This window comes from Drosophila yakuba, chromosome 2R (assembly GCF_016746365.2).
Source record: "Drosophila yakuba strain Tai18E2 chromosome 2R, Prin_Dyak_Tai18E2_2.1, whole genome shotgun sequence".
NCBI classification, from domain to species: Eukaryota; Metazoa; Arthropoda; class Insecta; order Diptera; family Drosophilidae; genus Drosophila; species Drosophila yakuba.
This window is the reverse complement of record NC_052528.2, coordinates 7766335-7790875: the sequence shown is the minus strand read 5'-3', so window position 1 is coordinate 7790875 and position 24541 is coordinate 7766335. Positions and strand designations below refer to the sequence as shown.

The 24541-nt window shown below is 44.5% G+C and overlaps 8 protein-coding genes across 9 annotated transcripts; 6 read left to right on the top strand and 2 right to left on the bottom strand.

Moving 5' to 3' along the window:
- The first annotated feature begins 287 nt into the window (after positions 1 to 287).
- On the top strand, positions 288 to 5039 carry LOC6529600 (protein male-specific lethal-1). The gene is made up of 2 exons (XM_002090558.3): positions 288 to 1929; positions 1990 to 5039. Exons 1-2 carry the CDS (start codon positions 667 to 669, stop codon positions 3979 to 3981), a joined length of 3255 nt encoding a protein of 1084 aa, XP_002090594.2. The 5' UTR covers positions 288 to 666; the 3' UTR covers positions 3982 to 5039.
- A 466-nt stretch (positions 5040 to 5505) lies between these two features.
- LOC6529598 (hydroxylysine kinase) lies at positions 5506 to 12025 on the bottom strand. The gene is made up of 5 exons (XM_015196904.3): positions 11870 to 12025; positions 11729 to 11814; positions 10029 to 10351; positions 6834 to 6958; positions 5506 to 6778 (listed from the first exon to the last, which is right to left on the bottom strand). The coding sequence occupies exons 3-5, from the start codon at positions 10334 to 10336 to the stop codon at positions 5958 to 5960; spliced, it is 1254 nt and encodes a 417-aa protein (XP_015052390.1). The 5' UTR covers positions 10337 to 10351; positions 11729 to 11814; positions 11870 to 12025; the 3' UTR covers positions 5506 to 5957.
- LOC6529599 (exonuclease 1) lies at positions 7129 to 9898 on the top strand. The gene is made up of 2 exons (XM_002090557.4): positions 7129 to 8045; positions 8107 to 9898. The coding sequence occupies exons 1-2, from the start codon at positions 7242 to 7244 to the stop codon at positions 9493 to 9495; spliced, it is 2193 nt and encodes a 730-aa protein (XP_002090593.1). The 5' UTR covers positions 7129 to 7241; the 3' UTR covers positions 9496 to 9898.
- Positions 12026 to 12213: 188 nt separating the features above from the next.
- On the top strand, positions 12214 to 13999 carry LOC6529597. The gene is made up of 4 exons (XM_002090555.3): positions 12214 to 12968; positions 13030 to 13193; positions 13245 to 13636; positions 13694 to 13999. Exons 1-4 carry the CDS (start codon positions 12289 to 12291, stop codon positions 13916 to 13918), a joined length of 1461 nt encoding a protein of 486 aa, XP_002090591.3. The 5' UTR covers positions 12214 to 12288; the 3' UTR covers positions 13919 to 13999.
- A 125-nt stretch (positions 14000 to 14124) lies between these two features.
- Positions 14125 to 15984, top strand: LOC6529596. Its single transcript, XM_002090554.3, has 4 exons — positions 14125 to 14926; positions 15030 to 15193; positions 15245 to 15636; positions 15701 to 15984. Exons 1-4 carry the CDS (start codon positions 14235 to 14237, stop codon positions 15899 to 15901), a joined length of 1449 nt encoding a protein of 482 aa, XP_002090590.2. The 5' UTR covers positions 14125 to 14234; the 3' UTR covers positions 15902 to 15984.
- Positions 15985 to 16070: 86 nt separating this feature from the next.
- On the top strand, positions 16071 to 17778 carry LOC26536249. Its single transcript, XM_015197478.2, has 4 exons — positions 16071 to 16817; positions 16882 to 17042; positions 17102 to 17496; positions 17604 to 17778. Exons 1-4 carry the CDS (start codon positions 16150 to 16152, stop codon positions 17652 to 17654), a joined length of 1275 nt encoding a protein of 424 aa, XP_015052964.1. The 5' UTR covers positions 16071 to 16149; the 3' UTR covers positions 17655 to 17778.
- Positions 17779 to 17854: 76 nt separating this feature from the next.
- Positions 17855 to 22615, top strand: LOC6529595 (coiled-coil domain-containing protein 170). 2 transcript variants are annotated; one of them, XM_002090553.3, is made up of 5 exons: positions 17855 to 18370; positions 19947 to 20072; positions 20139 to 20963; positions 21024 to 21890; positions 21950 to 22615. In XM_002090553.3, exons 1-5 carry the CDS (start codon positions 18212 to 18214, stop codon positions 22541 to 22543), a joined length of 2571 nt encoding a protein of 856 aa, XP_002090589.2. In that variant the 5' UTR covers positions 17855 to 18211; the 3' UTR covers positions 22544 to 22615. The 2 variants fall into 2 exon arrangements, with proteins under 2 accessions (XP_002090589.2, XP_039228905.1); XM_039372971.1 differs by lacking the exon at positions 17855 to 18370 and adding an exon at positions 18565 to 19542.
- On the bottom strand, positions 22604 to 23978 carry LOC26535070. The gene is made up of 3 exons (XM_015197378.2): positions 23188 to 23978; positions 22973 to 23126; positions 22604 to 22908 (listed from the first exon to the last, which is right to left on the bottom strand). Exons 1-3 carry the CDS (start codon positions 23273 to 23275, stop codon positions 22737 to 22739), a joined length of 414 nt encoding a protein of 137 aa, XP_015052864.1. The 5' UTR covers positions 23276 to 23978; the 3' UTR covers positions 22604 to 22736.
- Between the last annotated feature and the right edge of the window lie 563 nt (positions 23979 to 24541).

The window sequence follows — 24541 nt, the reverse complement described above, 5'->3', positions numbered from 1 at the left end:
GTCAGAACATTATAAACATAATTATTTTTATTATTATTATAATTATTAGATTCCGTGGCCATTGTTGCTTTTGCTTTGATAAGTTGCTTAGCAAAATTTCAAATTCTTATAAAGTAGTAAAGTTTTGAAAATATATATATAATCAGCTATTATCTGCAAGGTAAGTACAGTTTCGTGCAAAATTGTTTCACTTCGTGACTGTCGTGATAAGCCATCCATCACGGCAAACTCCCATCACTGTGCCCCAGATCAACTCTGCGCTTGGGCAAAGAGTGGCAACGCCAGCAAAACGCCATACTTCCAAGAGCATTTTTCGGGGCGAGTTTACATTTTGCAAATATTTGTGGAAAAAGCGGTGAAAGAACGTTTAAACACGAACCGAAAAACCGCTGTCTAAATGCGGTCACCAAGTGCGAAAAGAACGCCACGTTTAAAACGATAAATCCATTAGATTCTGGCCGAAAAAAGAGCGGTTCTTTTGCGAGGGCGAGGAAGGAAAATTAAGTGTGGTGGGAATCGGAATCGGGATTCTACGCATTGTCGGCCGTATCAGCTGAAGAAGATTGTGTGCACCCCAAGCGACGCAAACAGAACCAAAACAAAACAAAAACATTCGAAGAATTATGAGATCGTAGGACCGACGGCACGGGTTTCAATTCGACCGCCATGGACAAGCGATTCAAGTGGCCGCTCAAACAGCGGGCCAACTACTCGGAATCGCCGTATCACCACAATCCGTCGCGTGGCCATCAAAGGCATCTGCACGGCCATCCCAATCAGACGCAGCATCTGCATCAGCATCCCGGGAAGAGCTATGCGCGCCAGCAATATGGCTATGGCCGTGGAGGCCATGGCGGGGGCAATAATAACTACCGGAAGCCTTTGCCGCCTCCGCCTCCTCCTCTAGCTGAGCTGGGGGGCGGAGCCATGGCTCCCCCTTCTACCGGCGGAACAGTGGGTGCCGGCGCCGATATGGTTACCCTCATCGTGGAGAATAACAACCTGAAGCGCATGATTGTGCTACACTTGAAGCTGATGCAGGAGCAGACGGACAGTCTGGCGGCCAAGGACAAAGATCTGGACGACCAAAGCGCCAAGATGAGCGTAGTGATGGCACAGAATATGGAATTAAAGCAGGCCGTTGCTAAGCTGGAGGCCGCCAACGAGGATCTACGCAAACAACTGCGGCGAAAGAACCAGCGAAGAACCGACAATGACGACGACGACGATGATCCCTCACTGCCACCTGCTGCACCGCAGCAGAAGCTGATACGCTGCCATGCCGAGACGCAAACTGTTTTTCAGGAGCGGGAACAGAGCACACAAACGATAGATGCGCAGCCTCAATTTGCTAATGCTCTTTCCAGGGCCGTGAACATGGAGGAGATTCCGGCTGTGTGCCAGCACGCGGGAGTGGTTACGAATCAGTCAGCCAGCAAGCGCTCTGAGAGCAAAGGCCGCGGTGAATTCAACGGCAAAAAGGTGAGCACGTTTATCCTGCAGCGCATGAATCAGGATTCTGAGCACCACATTCAGGAGCAAACGGAATTAGCCGAGGAGCACGTGTTGCTAGCACATAAGGAGCAGCATTCGCAGGAAGAGGACCAACTGGGCGCTGAGGAAGATCATTTGCAAATGCAAGTGGTGCACACCGAAGAAGTCGTTGGAGGGGATATCTTTCATGATGCTTTGGAATCAATTGAAATGGAAGTGGTCACCGAGGAGCTGGTTGATTTGGAGGAGCATGCACATTCTGTGGATGCCAACGGCCATATGGATGAGGACGAAAACGAGGACGAAGAAGATGAGGACAATAGTGATAAAGACGATGAAAGTGAGGAGGACGATGATGAAGAGGACGATGATCAGTCGTTGGATAGCAATACGGAGGTACACGCTAGAACTGAGGAAGAGCTCTGGCAGAATCAGGTATGTTTCATATTATTCTTTAATCAAAAGATTATGTCAAGCAACCCTATCCTCTTTTAGATTAACTCTATGGAATTGGACCCGACGGAGGAGAAGGCCTGTGCGCCTTCGGCCCATTCAACACCCAATCATCAGCAGAAGTCTTCGACACAGGCAGAGATAAGGAAAGAGGGAAATCCGAATCGGATAACTGAAAAGTGGCTGCAGCTAGAGCCTGAGCAAACTGTTAAAAAACACTTGGATCCGGAAGCAGGGGAACCTGACGATGTCACCACCGTTAAAATCGCTGAGGAAAAAAGACGACAGGAGACAGTCGAGATAGCAGGACACGCATTAAAAACGCTGATTTTCCTCCAGGAGGTGGCTTTAAAGAAGAAGGAGAAGGAACATGAATCAGTCCCCGAGCCTCTAGAAGTACCTACGACGCAGAAGCATCAGGAAGATGCCACCGATGATCACAAAGCAATAAGGAAGCAGCTGGATGTTCCCAGGTTGGACCCAAAACCCAAGGATCTGCCTAAAGAAGAACAGAAGATGAATGAAGATGGGCCGCTGGATGTTCGCGAGGAACAACAAGAGGATGTAAACAAGATGCAGAAAGAAACTGTGAAAAAGCAACCGCAGGATGCATCAAAGCACCTTCCGAAAGCGATAGCCCCAAAGGTAGCTTCTGTTCCGAATACATCCTCTAAAGAAACCACGTTGCCCAAGGCCAACACCGCTGACATAAAAGACGCCCCCGCTCAAAAAATTATATCCAACCATCAGTCCACAAAGACGCAAACGGAACCAATAAAAACGCAGCGTTTGCAGGTTAAGATCAGGCAGTATGAAATGCACTCTGACATCAGAACCGGCTCCACCGCCCCGGCTGATGTTCGAAAACACAATAACGTTGATCAGGTTCCGGCGCCCGAGCTGAAAAGCAATAAAAGTATGTTGGTCAATGATAAAAAAAACACATCGGAAACGTCTCGGAACCTAGATGAAGAAATGGATGATGTGGAGACAGTTAAAAGAAAACTGGCGGAACATTTAAAAAAGGAGCTTCTAAGCCAGAGTCATCAGTCACAGGTTACGCTCAAGAAAATTAGAGAGAGAGTGGCCACAAATCTTATATACCCACCACCCAGTGCACCAGTATCCTCAACCACAATAACCCCAGCGCCCACGCCGTCAACGACACCAACGCCTGGCTCAACGCCACAGCATGCGGTTACATCCTCAATAGACCAGGATATATCTGCTGCAAAATCGAAATCCAAGGCAGCTGAACAGATAGCAACTCCTCTAACACCCCAATCTAATAGCAGCGTTAGCAGCACCACTTCGACTACCCGAAAAACGCTAAACAACTGTTCACCCCACACGTACAGCAAGGCAACGGCGAGATCGGGTAAACTCCAGTCCAGATTCCGCACTGCCACGTTTCCGTACAGCACGAGAACGTGGGAGGATCAGGAGTTCCACTGTGACAACGAGTTCTTCCTGGAGGAGGCCGACGAGCTGCTAGCGGATAACCCTAGTCTGGAGATACCCAAGTGGAGGGATGTCCCAGTGCCCCCTAGTTCGGTTAAAACTAACACAGAACCACTGAGCGATGCAACATTTGAGCGCCGGCACCAGAAATATGTAAAGGATGAGGTCGATCGAAAGTGCAGGGATGCACGTTATATGAAAGAGCAGATCCGGCTTGAACAGCTAAGGATGCGGCGGAACCAAGACGAGGTGTTGGTTGCGCTGGATCCTCTGCGCGCGTCCACTTTCTACCCGCTGCCCGAGGACATAGAGGCCATCCAATTTGTCAACGAGGTGACCGTTCAGGCATTTGGTGAAAACGTGGTCAACATGGAGGCGCGGGATGATTTCGGCGTCCCCTGGGTGGATGCAGTCGAAGCGCCAACCTCCATAGCCAGGTCCAAGGCATTGGCTGAGCCGGTGGCAACGTTGGCTAGCAAAAAGCTACCCACCACTGCTGCCGAGGCGAGGCATCAGGAAAACCACTCCTCCTACGTGTTTCCAAAGCGACGCAAGCGCCAAAAGAATCGTTAGCCAGGAAAAACCTGGGAGATCTGCTACTGGAGCTAAGCTGAAGACTGGCGGTTGGGGGGAAGTCGTTGCGTCTACCATACTAATGATTTTCAGTTTTAAATTTTTAATTATTTCTTAAGCGTAAAGTGAAAGCACCAGAGTTAACAGTAGCGATTCCCAGAAATCGTCAAGAAGTCAAACAATCCAGAGCAGACGATGTTTAATGTATATATGGTTCCTCAAATGTCCGTTTTTATTTGCATAATAAAAAGAACGGAAAGATAAATTCTGGGACATTAGAAATTCTTTGTTATAGAATCTATAAATTTTTGTCAAAGTTTTGTCGTTTCTAATGCGATGAGAGATCATTAATGGCAAGTAAAATTGAGCTGTCCTATTTAAACATTTTTCTATTCAACTGTTATCATATTTATTTCTTGAAAATATCAATAATTCGATCTGATATAAGATGTAAATGAATCCAAAAGTTCGTCGCCTGGTCTGGAAATGATTAGATTTAGTTAACTTGCTATTAAAAAGAGTTTCACTCCTGCTTGTTTTCAATCTACGTAAATTACTTAGTCCGTCGCAGCATGTAATCTAAACCAGTCGCTAGTTAGATTGTATAATTCATCTCAGCTTTATCACCTTAAAAATCGCCCGCACTGGAGTTATCAAGAATCGAAAGATATATATTAACTTATATTGGGCATTTTTTTTTGGCGAAAAACAATGAAATTCGTAGACTTATATTTTTAAATATTTTTTTTCTAGCCCGTATAACAATTTTTTTTGTCTATATTTATACTGTTATATCTTAAGATTCTCTAATGCAGATAGCTTGTGTGTTGCAAAGAGTTACTCAGGTATATCTCTGATAATTTTGTGTTTTTTTTTTTAGGATTTGATTGTGTAAAAATTGTGTGCAAGTTGTTGTCTGCTTAGAGTAATCGAATTAAACATTTGACCTATTGTTTTATTTTATTAACTTTCCTTAACTTGTTTAATGTTTTACCAAAAAACCAAAACCGTTAAAAAGCAAACAAGATTTGAAGAATAAATATAAACCTGATTCCCAAGCTGCACACCGGCTTAGCCTTATGGGCACCATACATTTTCGGATAAAATCGTTGCGTTTAACACTTCTTCTGTTTGCCCTTCTGTCGCAATGATAAGGAGCCTGCCAACGTCCGGTGAAAATCAAATCCACAGCTCGCTTTCGAGTGGCGTCTTATTTTTGTACATTTCTGTAGGTGTTAAGTCGGTTATTTGTAATATAGCGTTAAGTAGGCACTGTACCCAAACGCATAGGGATAATTATAATGTAACAAAATGAATATAAAACGTTGTACATTGTCCAGGAGAGGGAGAAGCGGAAGGTGGAACTACGTTCAACACCCATTTTACACCATTCAATGTAATTAGCGTTAATTAGTTCAATTTACTGAAGCTTCAACTGAAAATCAATTCGAAATTAATTGCCACCACTGTAGAGCTCTAAACAAACTCACCTACTGTAAGAATTAATGTACTACATACAATGTATTTGTATTTGTTTAACAAGTTTTATTGTAAAGATAATGATAATAATATACAGGATAAAGTAAATTGTAAAGCAACGAAATGCAATCAATACTTGGACTTGCAACTTATTTTGCGCAGGTGATATGTTAATGGAATTCTAATAATTGACAATGGGTTTTTTTAACAGCCCTCTTTCGATATTACTAGCATCTGGTATCGCTTGGTTCTGGTTTCAGACGTCTTTTAGTTTTCGATCCTCTCAATATCATATTGTTAAGGGGCTGTGCAATTGCACACGTATTTGACATCTTACATAATGCCTTATTATTATATTCTATGTTGACTGTGACAATTTGTGACTCTCGTCACTTAATGGAAAACATAACATGCAAAATCTTCAATACACAGAACAGCTTAATTGAAAATCTGTTAAAATACCTTTAAAAACAGAACAAGCCCATCGGGATTGTTTATTATTTATTGCTTTGGGTCAAGTACTGATGTCCAGTGGTCGCCCACAGCTCATCCACATCCCCAAAGCTCTCGCGCCACAGCTTCTGTAGGAGTTTCCAACCCTTTTCCTGGGTCACCAGCAGGTACTCATTCGTGGGATGCAGCGTGTGGGTGTAGAGACCCATTACCAGGCTCTGAACCAATCGGGCAGCCACACAATATTTAAGAAGAACCACCTCTGAGTTCTCAATGGGGTTCAGACTGGTATAACCGGACAGAAATATGCCTCCATTGGCCAAATCGTTGGCCTGCAGGATCATATAAGTGAGGGCAATTCCAATCTCGAAGATCAGTGGCGATTTGCTCGTATCACCGAAATCAATAACTCCCTTAATGGTGTATTCGGTTTGATTGGGGGCCAGCTCCACCACTATATTCTGTTCGTTGAAGTCCCCATGGATGATCTGGTGCTCCATGGTGGGCAATTGGCTTAGAATCTTGGCTTCGAAAGCATCGATTACCTCGTCGCAGATAAGACGCAGTTCCTGATCCTTTACCACATACAGGAATTGCCTCAGCTCCGGAACACTTTGCAGCATCCACAAGGTCTTGTGGGTTTCATACGCCTGGTGGGTAAAATTCTTAAGCGCTCGGTTTAACCTGGCCAAGTATTCCCCGCTGCGGTAGAGCAGGTGCTTTGTCGCCGGCACCTGGTGGAAGATTTCTCCCGGTATAAATTCCAAGAGCCGCACCACATTCGAGTTCCCATTCAGCCGCTCCACAGAGTAAAATTTTCCAGTGGCATTGGCTACCGGCCGGGGGCACTTTACACTGTGTTTCGCTAGGTTATAAGATTACATTGTAAATTTGTTGATGGATTGGTAAGCAATTCTTACCTAAGTAAAGCAGCAACTGATTTTGGGCATCCACGAAGTCCTCCTTCTTGGAGTCCAGTGAGTTAAGGATTTTTAGGACGTATCCGTGTGGACAGTGGGTCACAATAAGGGGGTTCTTTACATTACTGCAATACGGAAATCGATACAATAAGTGAGGCATAATTATTAATATACAAAGAAGTAACCGTAAAAAGCGGTTAGAAATATGGAAACATTTTTAAAATCTAATAGCTATACCCAAGTGTTGGAAAACATACAATATAGAATTTCCATGTGAATGGCACTTCGCCTTTTTTTTTATAGCAGCGCACTTTGGTCACACTAATGCACTAGCAATTTTGGCGCTAAGATCTGCGATTTTATTAATTGTTTTTGTTTTTATATGTGTTTATATTGTTGGGCCTTATCATGGGCATTACCGGCCTAATACCCTTCGTGGGCAAGGCCTCCTCGCAGCTGCATCTAAAGGATATTCGCGGTAGCACAGTGGCCGTCGACACATATTGCTGGCTGCACAAGGGAGTTTTCGGCTGTGCAGAGAAGTTGGCTCGCGGCGAGGATACGGATGTATACATCCAGTACTGCCTGAAGTATGTAAACATGCTCCTGTCCTACGATATCAAGCCCATCCTGGTCTTCGATGGGCAGCACTTGCCGGCCAAGGCATTGACCGAAAAGCGGAGAAGAGATTCCCGGAAGCAGAGCAAGGAACGGGCGGCGGAACTCCTGCGATTGGGTCGCATTGAGGAGGCCCGGTCCCATATGCGACGCTGCGTGGACGTCACCCATGACATGGCGTTGAGGTTAATAAGGGAATGCCGGAGCCGGAATGTTGACTGCATTGTAGCGCCCTACGAGGCCGATGCCCAAATGGCCTGGCTGAATAAAGCAGATGTGGCGCAGTACATCATCACCGAGGACTCGGACCTGACGCTGTTTGGGGCCAAGAACATCATATTCAAACTTGACCTAAATGGCAGCGGCCTGCTGGTAGAGGCGGAAAAACTTCATCTGGCTATGGGCTGCAATGAGGAGAAGTATCACTTCGACAAGTTTCGGCGCATGTGCATCCTATCCGGCTGTGATTACCTGGACTCACTGCCTGGCATCGGATTGGCCAAGGCATGCAAGTTTATACTCAAAACGGAACAGGATGATATGCAAATAGCATTAAGAAAGATTCCGAGTTACCTCAATATGCGCAATCTTGAAGTAAGTTACCTTACAAATAGGTCTAAACTGCCAGACTAATCATCTTTTACCCTTTTTTTAGGTGAATGACGACTATATTGAGAACTTTATGAAAGCCGAGGCTACCTTCAAGCACATGTTTATTTACAATCCTTTAGAGCGCCGCATGCAGCGGTTGTGTCCCCTGGAAGATTATGGAACTGATGAGCGCTACTGCAGCAATGCTGGCACCTTGTTGGAGGATAGCGAGCAGGCGTTGCACTTGGCCCTGGGAAACTTAAACCCCTTCTCAATGAAGCGTCTAGACTCTTGGACACCAGAAAAGGCATGGCCAACGCCGAAGAACGTCAAGCGCTCGAAGCACAAAAGCATTTGGCAAACAAATTTCCAGAGTGAAATCACTCCCACGCCGAAGAAAGAAAACTCCTGCGCCTTGTTCTTCAAAAAAGTGGATTTTGTAAGCAAAACTGTAAACGAGGAAATTAGGGCCAATCAGCGAATGGAACAGGCCAAACAAACAGAAGCCCAGTTGTTTACCATGTATAGTTTTAAAGCCAAAAGGAGGAGAAGTCCGAGCCGGGGTGACTCCTTAGACCAAGAACGTACACCTCCTCCGTCGCCGGTGCACAAAAGTCGACACAATCCATTTGCCAAGGAAAGGACTGGAGAAGAAGGTACTCAGCGATCCCCGGTGGTTTGTGAGAATGCCTCTTTGTTGCGATTGCTCAGTCCCAAGAAGGCAAGTCCGCTGGGTGGAGAAGCTGATGTAAAGAAGGTTGATTCTCTGAAAAGAAGCATATTCGCCAAGGAACAAGTTCAGGTGCGAAGCCGCTTCTTCGCCTCACAGGATGAAACGACAAGACTTCAAAAGGAGCATTCAAAAGATACAGAAAATGACGATATGGACGAGCAGAAGCTGGGCTCTCACTCAGGCCATAAAAAAATTAGACTAGAAAGGAAAGACATTCCAGGAGAGAACCAAATGAGACAACTTTGTAACTCACAAACGAGTGACGGAGAAACAGATACAGATACCACAGCCTCTTCTCTTATGGAATCACAAGAGAAATGTGTTTCTTCGCCTATAGAATCCCAAGAAGAAGAAACCAAATCACAACCGCAAACACCAACCAAAGTCAATACAAATTCCACAGCTATTCGCCTCAAGTCCCTAAATCTACTTATGGAAAACTCTCAGGATCCCACCGAATCCGACAGAAACAATAATGATGCTGTCATTCTGCTATCCGACGATAGCTGTAGTTCAGAGCAAAGAGCATCATCCTCATCCTCCACTCTGCAACGCCAGAACTCTCTGCCAACCAGCAAACGAAGAGTAGGACTAAGTAAACCCCCCACTGCCAAAAAAGGCACTCCTAAATCTAAGACGAATGGAAAACTGGGTGCCGTGAGCCAGAATCAAACCAAGCTTAGTATGTTTGGCTTCCAAAAGAAACCTGTGCTCAAATAGATAGCTTTTCTAGATTGTAACCTTTTTGTTCTGTAGATTAATCTAATTTATTAAAGTGAAGACCTAAACTGACTACATCAGTGCTGAATGCCATGAATCCATCAAGATAGCAACTGCGATGCTGGCAAGGCGACTGTCGACTGCGTCACACTCAACTGCCACGACTAACAACTTTAATTAAACTGGGTATAAATAGATGGCCCCGCCGCATTTCTCCGGCGCATTATCTTTTGTTATCGTGTTGCACAGACGTGCTGCGAACTACAGCTAAAATTGCACTCAAGCAATTAAATAAAATATGTTGTTGATGATTTACAAGGGAAATAATCCAATGTAAATAGTTATGGCGTTTACTATATTGAAAACTATACCTGATCTAAATTATATATTCTGATGTTGGAAATTGCCTGTGCTAGTTTTCTGACTGCAGCTGTATGAAATGCTTACGCTGTACTCTCTGACACAAGATAAACCTCCGGATGTGGTGCTGGATTGAATGATTTTCAGCGAGATACTGCAATCGCTTTGCTTACCTATCCTCCTTGAGAAAGAAGTTGCGATCGTCGTAGGCGATAATTTCCTTAACCTCGCTTATCGTGATCCCATAGAGACGTCGCAGTAGGCTCTCCACATCTTCGGGCTCCACTTTTGGGCGCACGTCCGATCCGGGCTTGAGGAGATCGTCCTCCGCAGCCGCCGAGTCAGCGGCACTGGCACCATTGCCATTAGAGGAATAAGCCGTGTTTTCCTTGTTCAATTTCTCGGCTGCATCGTACGCATGATTCAGGGTATACGACTTTTTGGACATGTTCGTCAGCTCCACATTGTTCCACTGCTCCATTTTGTTTTTGGGGCTCTATCGGAGACGCAAAAGACCAAAGGCCAAAGACCCGTGAGTAAACAAATATCAATTAAAAAACGAATAAGAGCAGAGGTGGAAAATGTTTTCGGTTGCGCGTTCTCCAGCGAAATGAATTGTGTTTCAGTTTGCGTCTCAATTGAAACGAGTTCGTCGACGTCTTCTCCATATCTTATTCGCCAGTTTGTGTGCGTTCAAGTACAGTCAAGCATCGTCCATGAAAAGCTCAATCTTAAGTTAATCACAATTTACAATAAAATTTAGTTTTTATATATATCATATATTTTAGCTTTTTAATTTAAAAATCCTTTAAAGTTACACTGTAAATTTAAGCAAATTTTTATTAATTTTGAATCCGAACATTTTAGATTTAAAATTAGCAAATTTAGATTTAATTGCTAAAGATTATTGCTAATAGATAAACACAATTGCGTTAAAGGGCAGTCAATTTATGCATAATTTAATCCTAAAACAGGCTTTTAAGTAATTATGCTGGTGAATTATGCTGGCAATTTTGGGATTGAGTGAAATATTTCTGTAGAGTGAGTACTCTTTAGTGAGGGCTGCCTATATCTGCCTCAAATTATACTTCTTTACGATTTAATTAGCGAGTTTTGACTGTATCTGCGTAAGATTCAGTCCCGTGAGATTCGTTTCATGTGGGTGAGTGTGAGCCTCTGTCGCCACTTGCAGTGTTAACTTGGCTATTTGCTTAATTGCTTAAAGCCGGCTCTGTTTGCATTGTGATTGTGAACTCAGTGGTGCAGCGGTCGGGCCTTATTTTCAACATATTTCGGCTCTTATCAGGGGGACAGTGGTTGCCCAACCGTGGAAAAGCAAACTGTCAGTCGTGATCGGCTTTGGTTAACGCTCCAGTTGAAACCACATCAATTATGTGGCAAACAAACCGAATAGATCGCTGGGATTAAAACACTAATATGGACAGGAAGAGGGAAGAGCAAATACCTTTTCAGGTCGTTAATTTAACCGTCAGTGGAATAGTTTTCATAACCGAACAAAAGATAAGCAGGGCGGGTAGAAAATAAATATTGGGCCGGGAGAGGCGATAATATTTGAATTTAAATGTAAGCGAGTAGCTATCGAAGTCTGACAATCAAGTGCCAATTGCTGACCTTGACTCAATTACAGTTTATTGCTCATACGCAGTGATGTACGTAACTATGATTTTCTGGGCTCACACACACAGCCACAAGCTCCCACTCTCGCACACAGGCACACACGCTCAGCGGGGGGTAATTAAAACCCAAATATATTGTGCATGTGAGAGACGCAAATATGCACAGCTGACTGCTAATCAAGCACATAAACAAGCCGCCGAATACACAAACAAAAGACTGAAACAAGCTTATTTACCTGGGCACGGCACGGAAAATTCACCTGTCTCCGGATCGGAAAAGTGGTCAACTAAACTTTGTGGCTCTGAGCGCTGCGGCTGGAAACTGACAAGGCGGAAAGTCGGTTAGATCCAGTCCCAATCGCATGGCATTACCTCACCTGTGGTGGGATTGCTTATGTAAACGAACAAACGTAGCAAACTAATTTTGATTAAAACAATAAACAACACTCGAGAAACAACAAGTAAAAGGCATAAACGAACACATTCAAAAATTCAAAGCAATGTGCAGTCACGCAGACATGCGAATGGCTTGAGGTGCTGCTTCTTTCCACTGTCTAATCAGCTGTTGAATTGATGGCTTCGGTACTGCGTTTGCCAACACTAGGTAGCGGGAGATTTGAAAGTTATAAATATATGATACAAAACTCGGTGGCTTGCAATTTAAAGCATGGTATTTAGATTTGACCTTCATATATGTGTACCAGCCCCTTTGAATGTTTTTCCTACAAATGATACCCACAAGAAATACTTCAAAAAAGAAAACCTAAACCAAAAACAAACAAAAAAAACTCAAAAAATGCCCCATAAAAAGATGAAGTATTTGAAAGACGTGGTACTTGACGCAGAAGAACTAGACCCATGGGAAATTCCCTTTCCCTTGCCGAAGCATACAGATCCGTCAATGTGCCGAGATACGTTTCTCAAGGGTCTGATAAGGGAACACGAGTCGCGAGTTGCATCATTAGTGGTCAGATCGACAATGCGTGGCGTTTCGATAGTCAACAAGCCTGTGGAGCTTCACAACACAGATGTAAAGGAAGCCGAAGCTATGGTGGTTCTGGAGTTGGCCAAAAAGCGCCAGAGATGGTCCATGATGAGGACAGTGGACCAAGTTTTGGCTAGCATCAGAATGAGGTCAAGCCTAATAGCCGATCTGATTCGCCAAATCCAAAAGGCGGCCATCGAGTTCCTCTCGGTTCGTCTGCTCAAGCAATTGCGACTCTTTTCGATACCCTGGCCAGGCGAACTGGACGAGACACCAAACAATCTCTTTAGCTGGTCTGTGGATGACTTCTTTTTGCGACTGAACGTGAATCAGATCTACCTCGATGTCCTCAATCGGGAGCGAAGTGTCGAGGATCTTGATTGCGTTAAGTTCTGTAAGGATCTCAGCGAAATGGAACTTCTTATACATAAAATCAGGGATGATTTTCGAGACGACGTAGACCTCCACGAAAACAGCATTCATTTGTTAAAGTAAGTGCGGTTTGATAGTTTTGTAGTTAACTGCGATATTGGCATTTGCGTTTTATTCCAGAAGGGCCGACTACCACAGGAATGCTTCTTGGGTAAAGAGCCTCAATGATAATCTCCGAGATATCGCGTCAAATGGGTCAAACGCTTTGCTCTTTGAGCAAACTAGCGCCTTAAAGACGTTATGTCGTAACTCATCGGTGATGGTAATGTTCGAAAGTGAGTCAGGTGAGTGGGGTTACTATTAGACATATCGGGAAGACTCATCTCCTTCCGCAGCCCAGGATCCGATTGAAATGCGATACCAAATCAATTGGATTAGAAGCTGTACGGATCAGCGTCTCTTCCGGATAAGCGGAAAAGAGGAGGAGGTAAAAAAAGAACTCCACGACCTGGAGGTACAAGCATTGCAGGATGAATCGGTGCAGCATTCCTCAGAACTCATGTATTCGTTGGAGGTGGAAAAGCTTAGGCAAAGCATTGAAAAGTGGCAGGATCGACTTGATACCGATTTGGAGAGCGCCGACGTCAGGTGCACCGTATCTAGGCTTGCACTGCAAAAGGTTAAGGACGATCTCAAGTTTTACATGGAACAGAAGGAACTGTATCTTAGGCGAATAGATGAAGTGCAAGCTATCATAGATCAGGAAAAGATGACCCGCGAAGAAAGGGTAAGGCTTTGTAGAGAGAACGAATTTTGGAATAATCATTATATCAAATTTTCCTAGGAATTAGCTGCCTTAAAACGAAAGTCGAGGGGGTCTTTAAGAAAGTCTGTAAGAAATTCCGAAAAGAACTTTCAAAGGAAGTCTGAAAGGAAATCTGAAAGAAAGTCTGATAGGAAGTCAGAAAGCACCTCAGGAAGGAAGTCTAATATAAAAGCTGAAAGAAAATCCGAAACGATGTTGGCGAGAAAATCTCACAGAATATCCAGAAATTCTAAAGTTCAATAGCAGATACCACATTTCGGCCCATTCTACTTATATATGTTTCCAACTTACCAAAGGTTTCAATAAAATACTTCTTAAGCTTCAGCTCATCCTACTTAATAAAGGAGCCTTTTAAACCAGCTACGAACTTTTAAATAAAGTGATCTGATCAATTTTGGGTTCTTTCCTAAACGCATCTATCAAAGTAGAGGGTGTTATAACGTGTACAAAGAAAACAGGAGCTGTATTACTTTCACAAAAATGTGACACTTTCAATCACAACACCCAAACAGAATAAGACAAAAAAGAAAAAACAAAAAAAAACAAAAAAAAACAAAAAATGGTATCCAAAAAAAGAAGAAATTCTGATGACGATAATAGGAAGAAAGAAGCCAGTTTTGGGTCCGATCCATATGAGCTAAAATTTCCACTGCCGGAGCATCTCGATCCGTCCCAATGCCGCGATGAATTCATCAGCACGATCATCAGGGAGCACGAGATCCGGGCGAGTTCTCTGAAGCCCAGATCAACGGTTCGGGAAGCTTTGGAGTTTGATAATCCCCAGGAGGTCATGGATGAGGGGTCCGAAAAGGGGGCAGAGGCTATGGTAGTGCGGCAGTTGGTGAGTCAACGCAAGAGAGGAAGTTTTCGGAAGACGAAGGAGGAGATTTTGGAAAACATTAGGTTGCGGTCGACCATGATGACTGATCTTAACCTGAAATGCCAGAAGGCGGCCATCGAGTTCCTGTCGGTTCGCCTACTAAAGCAGTTGCGCCTCTTTTCGAGTCCCTGGCCCGGTGACACTGGGGATATCCCTTACAACCTGTTCAGCTGGTCGATGGACGACTTCTTGGTGCGCGTGACCATGAAGCAGGTCTACCTTGATGTCATCAATCGGGAGCGAAGTGCGGATGATCTGAACTGCCTTAAGTTCTGCAAGGACTTGGGTCAGATCGAACTTCTTATACACGAGATCAGAGAAGATTATCGCAATGATAGGGATCTATGCCAAAGCAGCATGGAATTGTTAAAGTAAGAATTTTGGCTTTTTTAAAATATGACTTTCCGTCTTATTAAATCGCAAAATTATTAATAATTTTCATTTGATTCACCATCTGATATCATTGAACTGCAGAAGCGCGCAATACAACACCAACGCACCTTGGGTCAAAACCCTCAATCATAATCTTGAGAGCATGCAATCCAGTGTTGTAACCGCTAAGCTTTTTGCTCAAAGTAGCACCTTTAACCTGGTGTTACGTCACTCATCGGCAATGGAAACCTTTGAAAGCGAGTCAGGTGAGTAGGGTTACTATAAGACATATCTGGAAGATTCATCTCCTTCCGCAGCCCAGGATCCGATTGAAATGCGATACCAAATCAATTGGATTAGAAGCTGTACGGATCAGCGTCTCTTCCGCATAAACGGAAGGGAGGAGAAGATGAAAAAGGAGCTCCAGGACCTAGAGATAAAAGCATTGCAGGATGAAACGGTGCGCAATTCCTGCGAGCTCATTTATTCGCTGGAGGTGGGAAAGCTTAGGGAAAGCATCAGAAAGTGGCAGGATCGACTTGATACCGACTTGGAGAACGCCGACGTCATGTGCACCGTATCAAGGCTTGCACTGCAAAAGATAAAGGACGATATCAAGTTCTACAGTGAACAGAAGGACATGTATCTCCAGCGAATTGCCGAAGTGCAAGCCATCATAGCTCAGGAATCAAAGCAACGTTTTCAGGGGGTAAGTCTGTATAAAGCGATTCCGTGTTGAAGCTACTTAACATATGCTACTGACATATGCTTAGATATATGGTTCCACCGAAAGCCGATTATCCAGGAGGTCGGTAAGAATATCTCAAATTTCTGAGAGAAAGTCTGAGAGGAAGACCGAGAGGAAGTCAGAAAGGAAGTCCGAGAGGAAGTCTGATAGAATGATAGGACGAAAGTCTGAAAGGCTTTCTGAAAGACGGTCTGAAAGAAAGTCCAGAAATTCCAAAATGCAGTAGAATATTCTCCGATTTGGCATCCTTCAATTTACATAAGTGTTTGCAATTTACCAAAGAATACATTAAACATTTCTTAAACGTTAGAATTACTTCTTCATTAATGGAACTTATTCATATTAAATTTATTATTTTAACAGTATGAAAACAGAAATCACAAAGCAGTTGTTTTTCTTTTTAACGAAAATCTGACACTTGCAAAAAAAAACATTCAAGTGGGGAATAATTAAATAAAATCACAACAAATTATAATGGATGTGTTATTAGAGGAAAAGGAATCCGTAAATGGGTCCGATCCGTTCGCGATCCAGTTCCCTTTGCCGGATCACCTCGATCCCTCCCAATGCCGCGATGACTTCATCAGTACAATCATCAAGGAGCACGAACGCCGGGTTAGTTCGTTGAGGGCCACTTTGTCTTGTCGGGGCAAGTCCGTGTTCGATAGTGCTGTGGAGAACGAGGGTCGGGAGCTCGAAAGGGGGGCAGAGGCTATGGTTGTGCGGCAGATGGCCAGGATGCGGAAGAGGGAGAGCGGCAGGAAGACCGCTCAGGAGGCCATGGAAAGCATTAAATTGCGATCTTCCATGATGGCGGAGTTGAACATCAAATGCCAGAAGGCGGCCATCGAGTTCCTATCGGTTCGCCTGCTGAAGCAACTGCGTCTCTTTTCGAGTCCTTGGCCCGGAAAGATCGACGAGATTCCCTATAACCTGTTCAAGTGGTCGTTGGATCACTTCCTGGCACGACTGGAACATAACCAGTTGTACCTGGACGTGATCCACCGGGAACGGAGCGTCGAGGATCTCAACTGCGTCAAGTTTCGAACTGATCTGGGTGAGATCGAAAACATTCTACACGATATGCGAGAGGACTTCCAAAATGACTACGATCTCTGCGAAAATAGCATACTACTTATACGGTATTCGCTCGATTTGGTTCAAAAATAATATATTCTTCTTATGTTGAATACCCTATGTTCTTAGAGACTGCAAGTACAACACGGCTGGTGCGTGGATCAAAGGCCTCAAGGACAACTGCCGGATCAAGGAGGGCATGAGCAACAGTAGCCTGGCAGAGGAATCTAGCATATCTAGTCTGGATATCCGTCAAACGGCACTTGTAGACCGCTTCGAAGACATTAGCTGTGAGTTAGCTTTTCTGAACCAAACTTTTTTAGAAGGTATATTTTATATAATTTCTTAGCTTCTGATCCCATACAGGTGCGTTACCAGATTAAGTGGGTAAACAGCTGCATGGATCAGCGACTAATGCTTACCAGTAGCCGTGAGGAGCTGCTGAGGAAGGAGTTGAAGGAACTGGAAACCAAGTTGAAACAGGACATGACGGTGCAGCGCAGCTCGGAGATGATATACTTCTGGGAAGTGGAAAAGCTTAAGATACGTACTAGGGAGTGGGAGGCCAAGCTGGAAAGTGATCTGGAGAACGCCGAGGTCCAGTGCACGATAGCCAGGCTTGCTCTGCAAAAGGTCAAGGACGATCACAAGTTCTACTTGGAACAGGAGGAAATGTACCTTCAAAAAATAGACGAGTTCAAGAAGCTGATGGCAGCGCAGGAGAAAGTTCGCCGACGAAAACAGGTGAGCCAAATCGATTTAAAGTGGGAATAAGAGAGAGGTCTCTCTTTAGTAAATTAGCATATCCCTTTGATTTAATTGAAAATATAGAAAAATTGTTTCATTTTTAGGCAAAAGAAGCATCTGCAGTGGAGCAGCAGCTGAGGCTATCGAGGCGTTGAAGCCTAAGGAATCCAAAAAGAAGTCGGCGAAACTCGAAGCTCATCAAAATTCGACAACTATTATTTATGTTGGCAACCCAAACAAAATAATCAAAATCCCGAAATGCATGAACTGAACCCCAAAGGGTTGTTGCCTTCAAAGTCACTGTCAAAGGATCGGGCCATAAGGGGGTATTCCATCGGTTAGGGAGTGGGCGCCAAGTTAGGGCAAACATTTACCATATTCATTATTTGTTGGCGGAGACAAATGAAATTACAGGCAAACGACTGCGGGGTAGCTTCCCCTTTATGGCGACTGCAGTTTAGAAAATCGAATTATGTGCACTTTAGTCACCGTAGTTACTTACCAGGAACCCCCATCCCAAATCGGGGAACTAGTGTAGTATGGCCCCATGCATAGTTATTTTATGCGCCGTGGCAACCTGAAAGTTGCCGCATAACTTTGCCTCTGGTTGTTGCCTGGTCGAGTGTATTATTTACGCTTAGAAAACAGAGAGTAGAATTTTTTCAACGCCAGTCGGAGGCGGATCGCGTTCACCCGGATAAAATCCATTGGAATGCCAACTAACCCGAGACCCACGACCAATGGCAATACTCCCGAGGACTGGCAGGTGTTTGAGGTCTTATTCGGTGCTGATCAGGACCCGAGAGCCATTTCCGCACGGATGACCACAATGTCACCTCTCCCACCACCATCATCCATACCGCCTTGCCAGGTGAGTAGTTGTTTGTCGCTAAGGTACTCGCTCTAATATTAGTCTTGCCAAAATCGTGCGCCAAATTGCCATAAAAGCGTGTAGACATCATATCAGGCTAGATTTATGTGAATTCGCAATTGAATAACGACTTTTGTTCGCTGCTTTTTATGTTTCAAATGTACGTGGTTGTTAGGGGAACTAATGATGTTTGTGGGGGATTTGCATTAAATTCATTAGGTCTGGGAGTACAGTGGTACGGATGGCCAAGAGCGATGTGAGGTAAAGCCATTAATATACACATATTTGGATACAACGCAAAATGGAATACGATTTAACATATATACATACATATGTGTAATTAAAGATCAAATGTAAAATTCTTTTAAAAGCTAATCATAAGCCAATGTAGTCAAGAAATTTAATGAAATAGCTCATTCGATTTTCCTACAAAATCTGAACTTTTTGAAGCATTCTCCTTCTTAAAAAGCCAACCTGAATAGGCTTCATACTCAACCTGGCCAAGCTTATCAAATGTTCAACACATTTTCAGTTCCCAATTGTCTTGCCGTTGCCCCTTCCTAAATTGCAGACAATTGGCCAAAAGTTGCACACCTCATTTTCCGTTTCCGGCCAAGTTGAAAATTTCCACCGTATATCCGTATATCCACCTAGGCCAGGAGCACCCAACTCCCATTCCGGTGGCGACCGCACTCGCGTGCGTGAGTCCGATGTGGATATTGCATTTGATACTTCGCCACTTGGCGCCATGTGAATGACCCAAATAATCCAAACAAACTGCAAAGTTTCCCCCATGTGTAAGTGTAACCGTGGCTAGAAAGGTGTGGCTCCACACGGCTGCTCCTCATCCAAATCCCCTTGCTCCTGCCATTGGGCTCGTTTTCACTTGGAGCATAAACTTGAGCATTGTGTGATGTTATGTTGGGGTAAATTCCTCGGTGCCATGCATCGGACTCCCCTCAGTTGTTAGGTGGAGGTTGTTAGGCTCCCGAAAGTAGTTTGGCCGGAACCAAAGTTCAGTTCTTCGACGGCTTCTACTGGGAACAGTTGACTTGGCTTTTTGGAGTGCTTGCAATCGGAAGTTCGTGGCTCTAAACATGCCCAGTGAAAATCATCTGCATCACCATCACTTGGGACACAGTGGTGGATTGTCTCCGCATCATCATCACTTGGTGGGGATTGGGACTATGTTAATGCCATAATAGTTGCAAATTACAACTTATAATAAAAAGTACATTTAAAGTTAAAAAAGTAATGAAAGTCAAAATGGAACCAAAACCATATTATTATTTTAAATTGCATAAATATATCTTTAATAAATAAAAAAATGTGAAAAGTGGTGGTAAATGCACCAATAGAACAAACATCTTAAAGGTTGCTGAACTTAGAGATTTTCTTTGATTTTGTACTTGACTGTTTGAAAAGGTTTCATAAATTAGGAAACTATTTTATAATAATACCAATAAATTAATTTGTTAAGTAAATATATATTAATGTAATATTATGATCATAACCCAGGATCTCATATATTTTTATGTGTTTCATGAGTTGTCCAAATTTAAATGCGGTTTTCTAGCTGGACACATCCTGCAGCAATACGGGAATCACAGTCACAGAACATCATCATGGTCTGGACTTGACCACTACCCTGCGCAGTGAACTGGCTGCGTTGTCCTACAAAAAGGAGCGACTGACGGGGGAGGTAAAAAAATCGATCTTATTATTAATAAACCCAATACTATAAGGGCTATATATTTATTTATACTAGCTTGCTGAAGCGCGAACCGCATTGTGCAGCAAGGATGCGGATATCGAAAATCTGCGGGCCCAGGCTGCTCGGCAGACTGCCCTCATCGGATCCCTCCAGAGTCGTCTGCAAAACTCGGAGAGCAGGGAGCATGCCGTCCAGGCCAGATGCGACTCCACCATTCAGACGGTGCAGCGGGAAAAGCGGAGTTCCGACGAGCGCAACAAGGAGCTGATCTGCAAGATACAGCATCTGGAATCGCATGTGGCCAGCGAGGAATCTCAAAAGGACCAGGTCAAGGCTCAGCTCCACGATCTCCTGCGTCGCCTCAGCATCGGTTTGGGAATGGATGTGTGCGATGGAAACCAGAATTCCCATGCCACACCCGAATGCATCATTTCGCGGGCCGAGGAGGTGATGGTGGAGCTGCAAAGGTCGAAAGCCAAGGTCAGTTCCACCTGCGACACCCTCAGCTCCTGCGAAAATGAACTGCTCAACTTGAAATCACTGGCCAACATTGAGAAGCAGCGCCTCACAGCCCAACTCGATGGAGCTGGGAATCACAACCACGAGCTGGAAGGACGCTGTCGGCAATACGAGAGGGATCTTCAGATCCAAAGGGATCGCCTAACTGAATCAGAAATCAACGGGGAGAAGCTAAAGGAAGAGTTGCGCGGCTTTGAGTCGCGATGCCATCGCTTGCAAAACAATCTTGACCGGACTCAGGGCGATCGTCTGCAGTTCTTGCGGGGATTGAGCAATCTCTTGAATGTTCCCGAACCCTGCGAAACGCTCATCAAGGACAAGCTAAGGGAGACTTTGGCGGAGAACCAAGCCATGCATACGGTAATAGAACTTATTAATTTATAATCTACCATACAATAACCCAATTTGTATACCCCTTAGCAAATGCACTCTCTGCGGGATCAGCTAAACTCGGAGCATGAGAAGCTAAAGGAGACACAACAGACCACCGAATGTCGCCTCCGTTCTGGCGAGGCTCAGAAATGTGAGCTCACTGAGCGTTTGGAAAAATGTCATGCCGAGATCCATACTCTTCGAAAGGATCACATGGGTCTATCGGAGTTCTTGCAGCGACTGGCCCTTGCGATGAACTGGGGTGAGTGCACTGCACCTCCGGCTCTTGGAAATGATACCAATTTAATGGCGGAGAACTTGCTTGAGAGAGCCGAGAGACTCGCCGCTCACTGCGACCACGTGGCATCCCATCATCATCATCACAGCCCGGAAAAGGGCTGCTGTGATCACGGACATGGTCATGGGAAACTTCGCCGCGAGAGATCCTGCCATGACATTCCCCTGAAGGAAAGCAGCAGTGTCTACAACCTGCAGCGACGAGTTCGAGTTCTCAGGGAGCAAGTGCAGCGGCGGGATCTCCACCTGGAGCTACTGCGTCGCAAGCTGGCCATCGTAGAGGACGGTGCACGAGGGAAGTGCATGTTGCAGGGTGAGCGGGATGAGGCCGTTTGCCGGGCCAAAAAGGCGGCCAAGCAGGTGGACAAGTTGAGTGCCCAGCTGGCCGATGCCCGATCTCAGATAGCAGAGGTAAAGGCCCAGCTAGCCGAGGCTGTGGAGTACAAGATCACCTCTTTGGAGAGGGCCCGAAAGATCGATGAGCTGACAACACAGATATGCGATCTGGAGGACGAGAAGACGCGGCTCATTTCCCAACTCAATGCCCTGAAGGAGCGCCTCAAATCCTCCTGTGAATCCAATCAGAATCGCAGATGCCGTGACGAGGCGTTAATAAATGTAAATAAAACAATAATTTATGTAGAAAATCAAAATCAAAATCTTTCTCCGAATTTCAGTCGATGCGCGATGATGTCAGCCGGTTGAGCTCCCAACTTTCGGATGCCAATCAGCGCCTGTCCCACTTGCAATCCTTCCGCACTTCGGTTGCTAGGACTCTGCATCTTCGCGACCTACCGGAAACGGATCTCCTGCATCGCCTGCAGGCCTTGTGCTCCGCTCATCAGGAGTTCACGATGCTCTCAAAACGCTATGAGACAGCTTCGCCAGTTGGGGATCATCCGTGTCCTCGATTCGATGATCCCATACCACCATCCAGCCACTGTCGGCCGCCAAGGGAGCTCAGTCCTCCACCAACTTCCTTCCACCACAAGGCGCCACTCCTTTCCGGCAGCAGCCATCTCCCACCACCGTCCGAGCATCATCATGGTTCCAGCAGCCACGTGCACAATCACCACGGACATGGACATGGACATGCACATGGACATGGTCACTCATCGCATTCCAGACGGCAGCGAAGTAAAAGCCGGGACAAACGACTCCACGACGAGTGCTTTGACACAGATGTGCATCGACTGCACCATGGCTGCAAGGAGGAACTGCTGGCCACTGGATCCGAGGAGGACTATGACTTCAAGAGCAAATACTGCTAGAGAGTACACTTTTCATCTGCATTCGTATTTTTTTTCCAAATAACTCAAAATAAAATGTGGTTTCTATATTTTGGAAAATCAAATGTTTTTCATTTAATCAGACTTTTGGTATAAAAACCTTTATCAACAAGTTACGTTTTTATGCAATTCATAGCTTTCGGGTGTTTCTGTGAAAATAAATAATTTGGCATAATTATGTTGGCTGATCATCTCTAATTTTGGGGGGATACGGATAAGAAGGAAAGGACTCGCTTTCATCGCAGTCCCTACTGGTGGCACAAGTCCAACAGCATTCTGGGAATTTGAGCAACGTGTCCATGGCTTCATCTTCCTGGCAGCCACTGCTCGGCAAAGTGCGAGGACAACTGGAAAATAGTTTGGATATCATATACTTTTGGGGTACATTATTTCATATGGGATCGATCTTACTAGTAAACATAAGTAAGTCCTGCGGCGGTCATGCAGACCTGTACGCCGCAGGTGTTTGGGTCACTGACTTCCTCGCCAGGTTGTAGGGCAAAAACATCGTATTTCTTCTTTTTACCCACTCGCACATGAATGGGGTAACACTGGCCGGGATACTCTACCAAGGTATTTAAGCAAATTTCACCATTCATACATATTAAGCTTTCTTAAGGCATTACTATCATTGTGCAATATCTTCACAAATATCATGGACTCCACACACGCCACTAAAATTAAAGCTACCATACACAGAAATATGAACTTCATTTTAACGCAATCGAAGGCAAACTGAAGAAAGTTCCATTAAAGTAACTAAGAAAAAACACTCATTTGATATTGATACTTAGTGTAAATAATCGTGTGCCATTACATTTTTCTGCGAACCTTTACTGACGTTTTTTTTTAGCTATATCTGTGTAGAAAAAGGGCCAGCACTATCTACATGTATAGTTTACAGTTTCCGAAATGAGCCACCAGAGCGCTGCTTGTAAGTAGTTCTCACAGTAGCCGCAAGGTGGATAATTGTAATAGAGAAGCATTTATTCAGCTGTAAATGCTTAATTTTAAACAGACTTATCAGACCCATCAATGATAATACAGATATCTGGTCATCAAAACCACAACATGGTTGCAGCTAAAAAACTTTTGGTCGGTCGCTCACCTGCTGGACAAAAGTAGCCCCACCATTGCAGACCCAGACCAGTTTGATTGACTTGCCTGGCCATTATTTCACCAGTTCCACCGACCTGCACCATCGGCGGAATTATGCAAATGGGAAAAGTGTCAAACGCATTGTACCGCCTGCTGCATCTCGGGAGACTGTCAAATAAATCAAAATTGACTGCCCCACATGCAACCCGTTTTCCGGACCAAGTTCATATGCAAGGCAAACGGTGGCGCCTGGAAATGTGCAATTAATCAAAAGTTTAGTAAACGCTTTTAATGTGGATCTACATGGCAATCCCACTAAAGAGTCGTCAACGCCAATCAAGATGCATATTTTTGCATGCTCGAAATTACACAACACACGTGAGTGGTGGCTAATGCCCGCCCCATCCACACCACTTGCACCACAGACTCGCCACAGACGACACCCAGAGCAATGAACTTGGCCGTCGAGATCGCCTCGCTTGACTTCCTCCAGATCCCGTGGCCAAGAGAGAGGAATCCCGGCTGCACAAAGAACATGAATACTCGCAGAAAATGCTTATCAGTTAGTTATGTATAAGTTTATAAAACAAAAGTAATGTATATATATATGGAATGTGTTTAATACTATAGTTAAGTTTAAAGTCAATATATGTTATTCATTTGAAATTCCAACGAAGCCGACATTATTATTCATCAATATCTTTTATTTGTTAATTTAATTTTTCTGGATTTGTTTTCATTTTCGAACGAATTTCTCACAGTGATCAGAAGACAAACATATCCAGAAACATGTTTATAAGGGGACGGGCCGGTGGTGCTGGTTGCCACATGTGTGCCTGTGGCCTCTGCCGCTTATTTTCAGCCCGATCTTGCCACATGAGC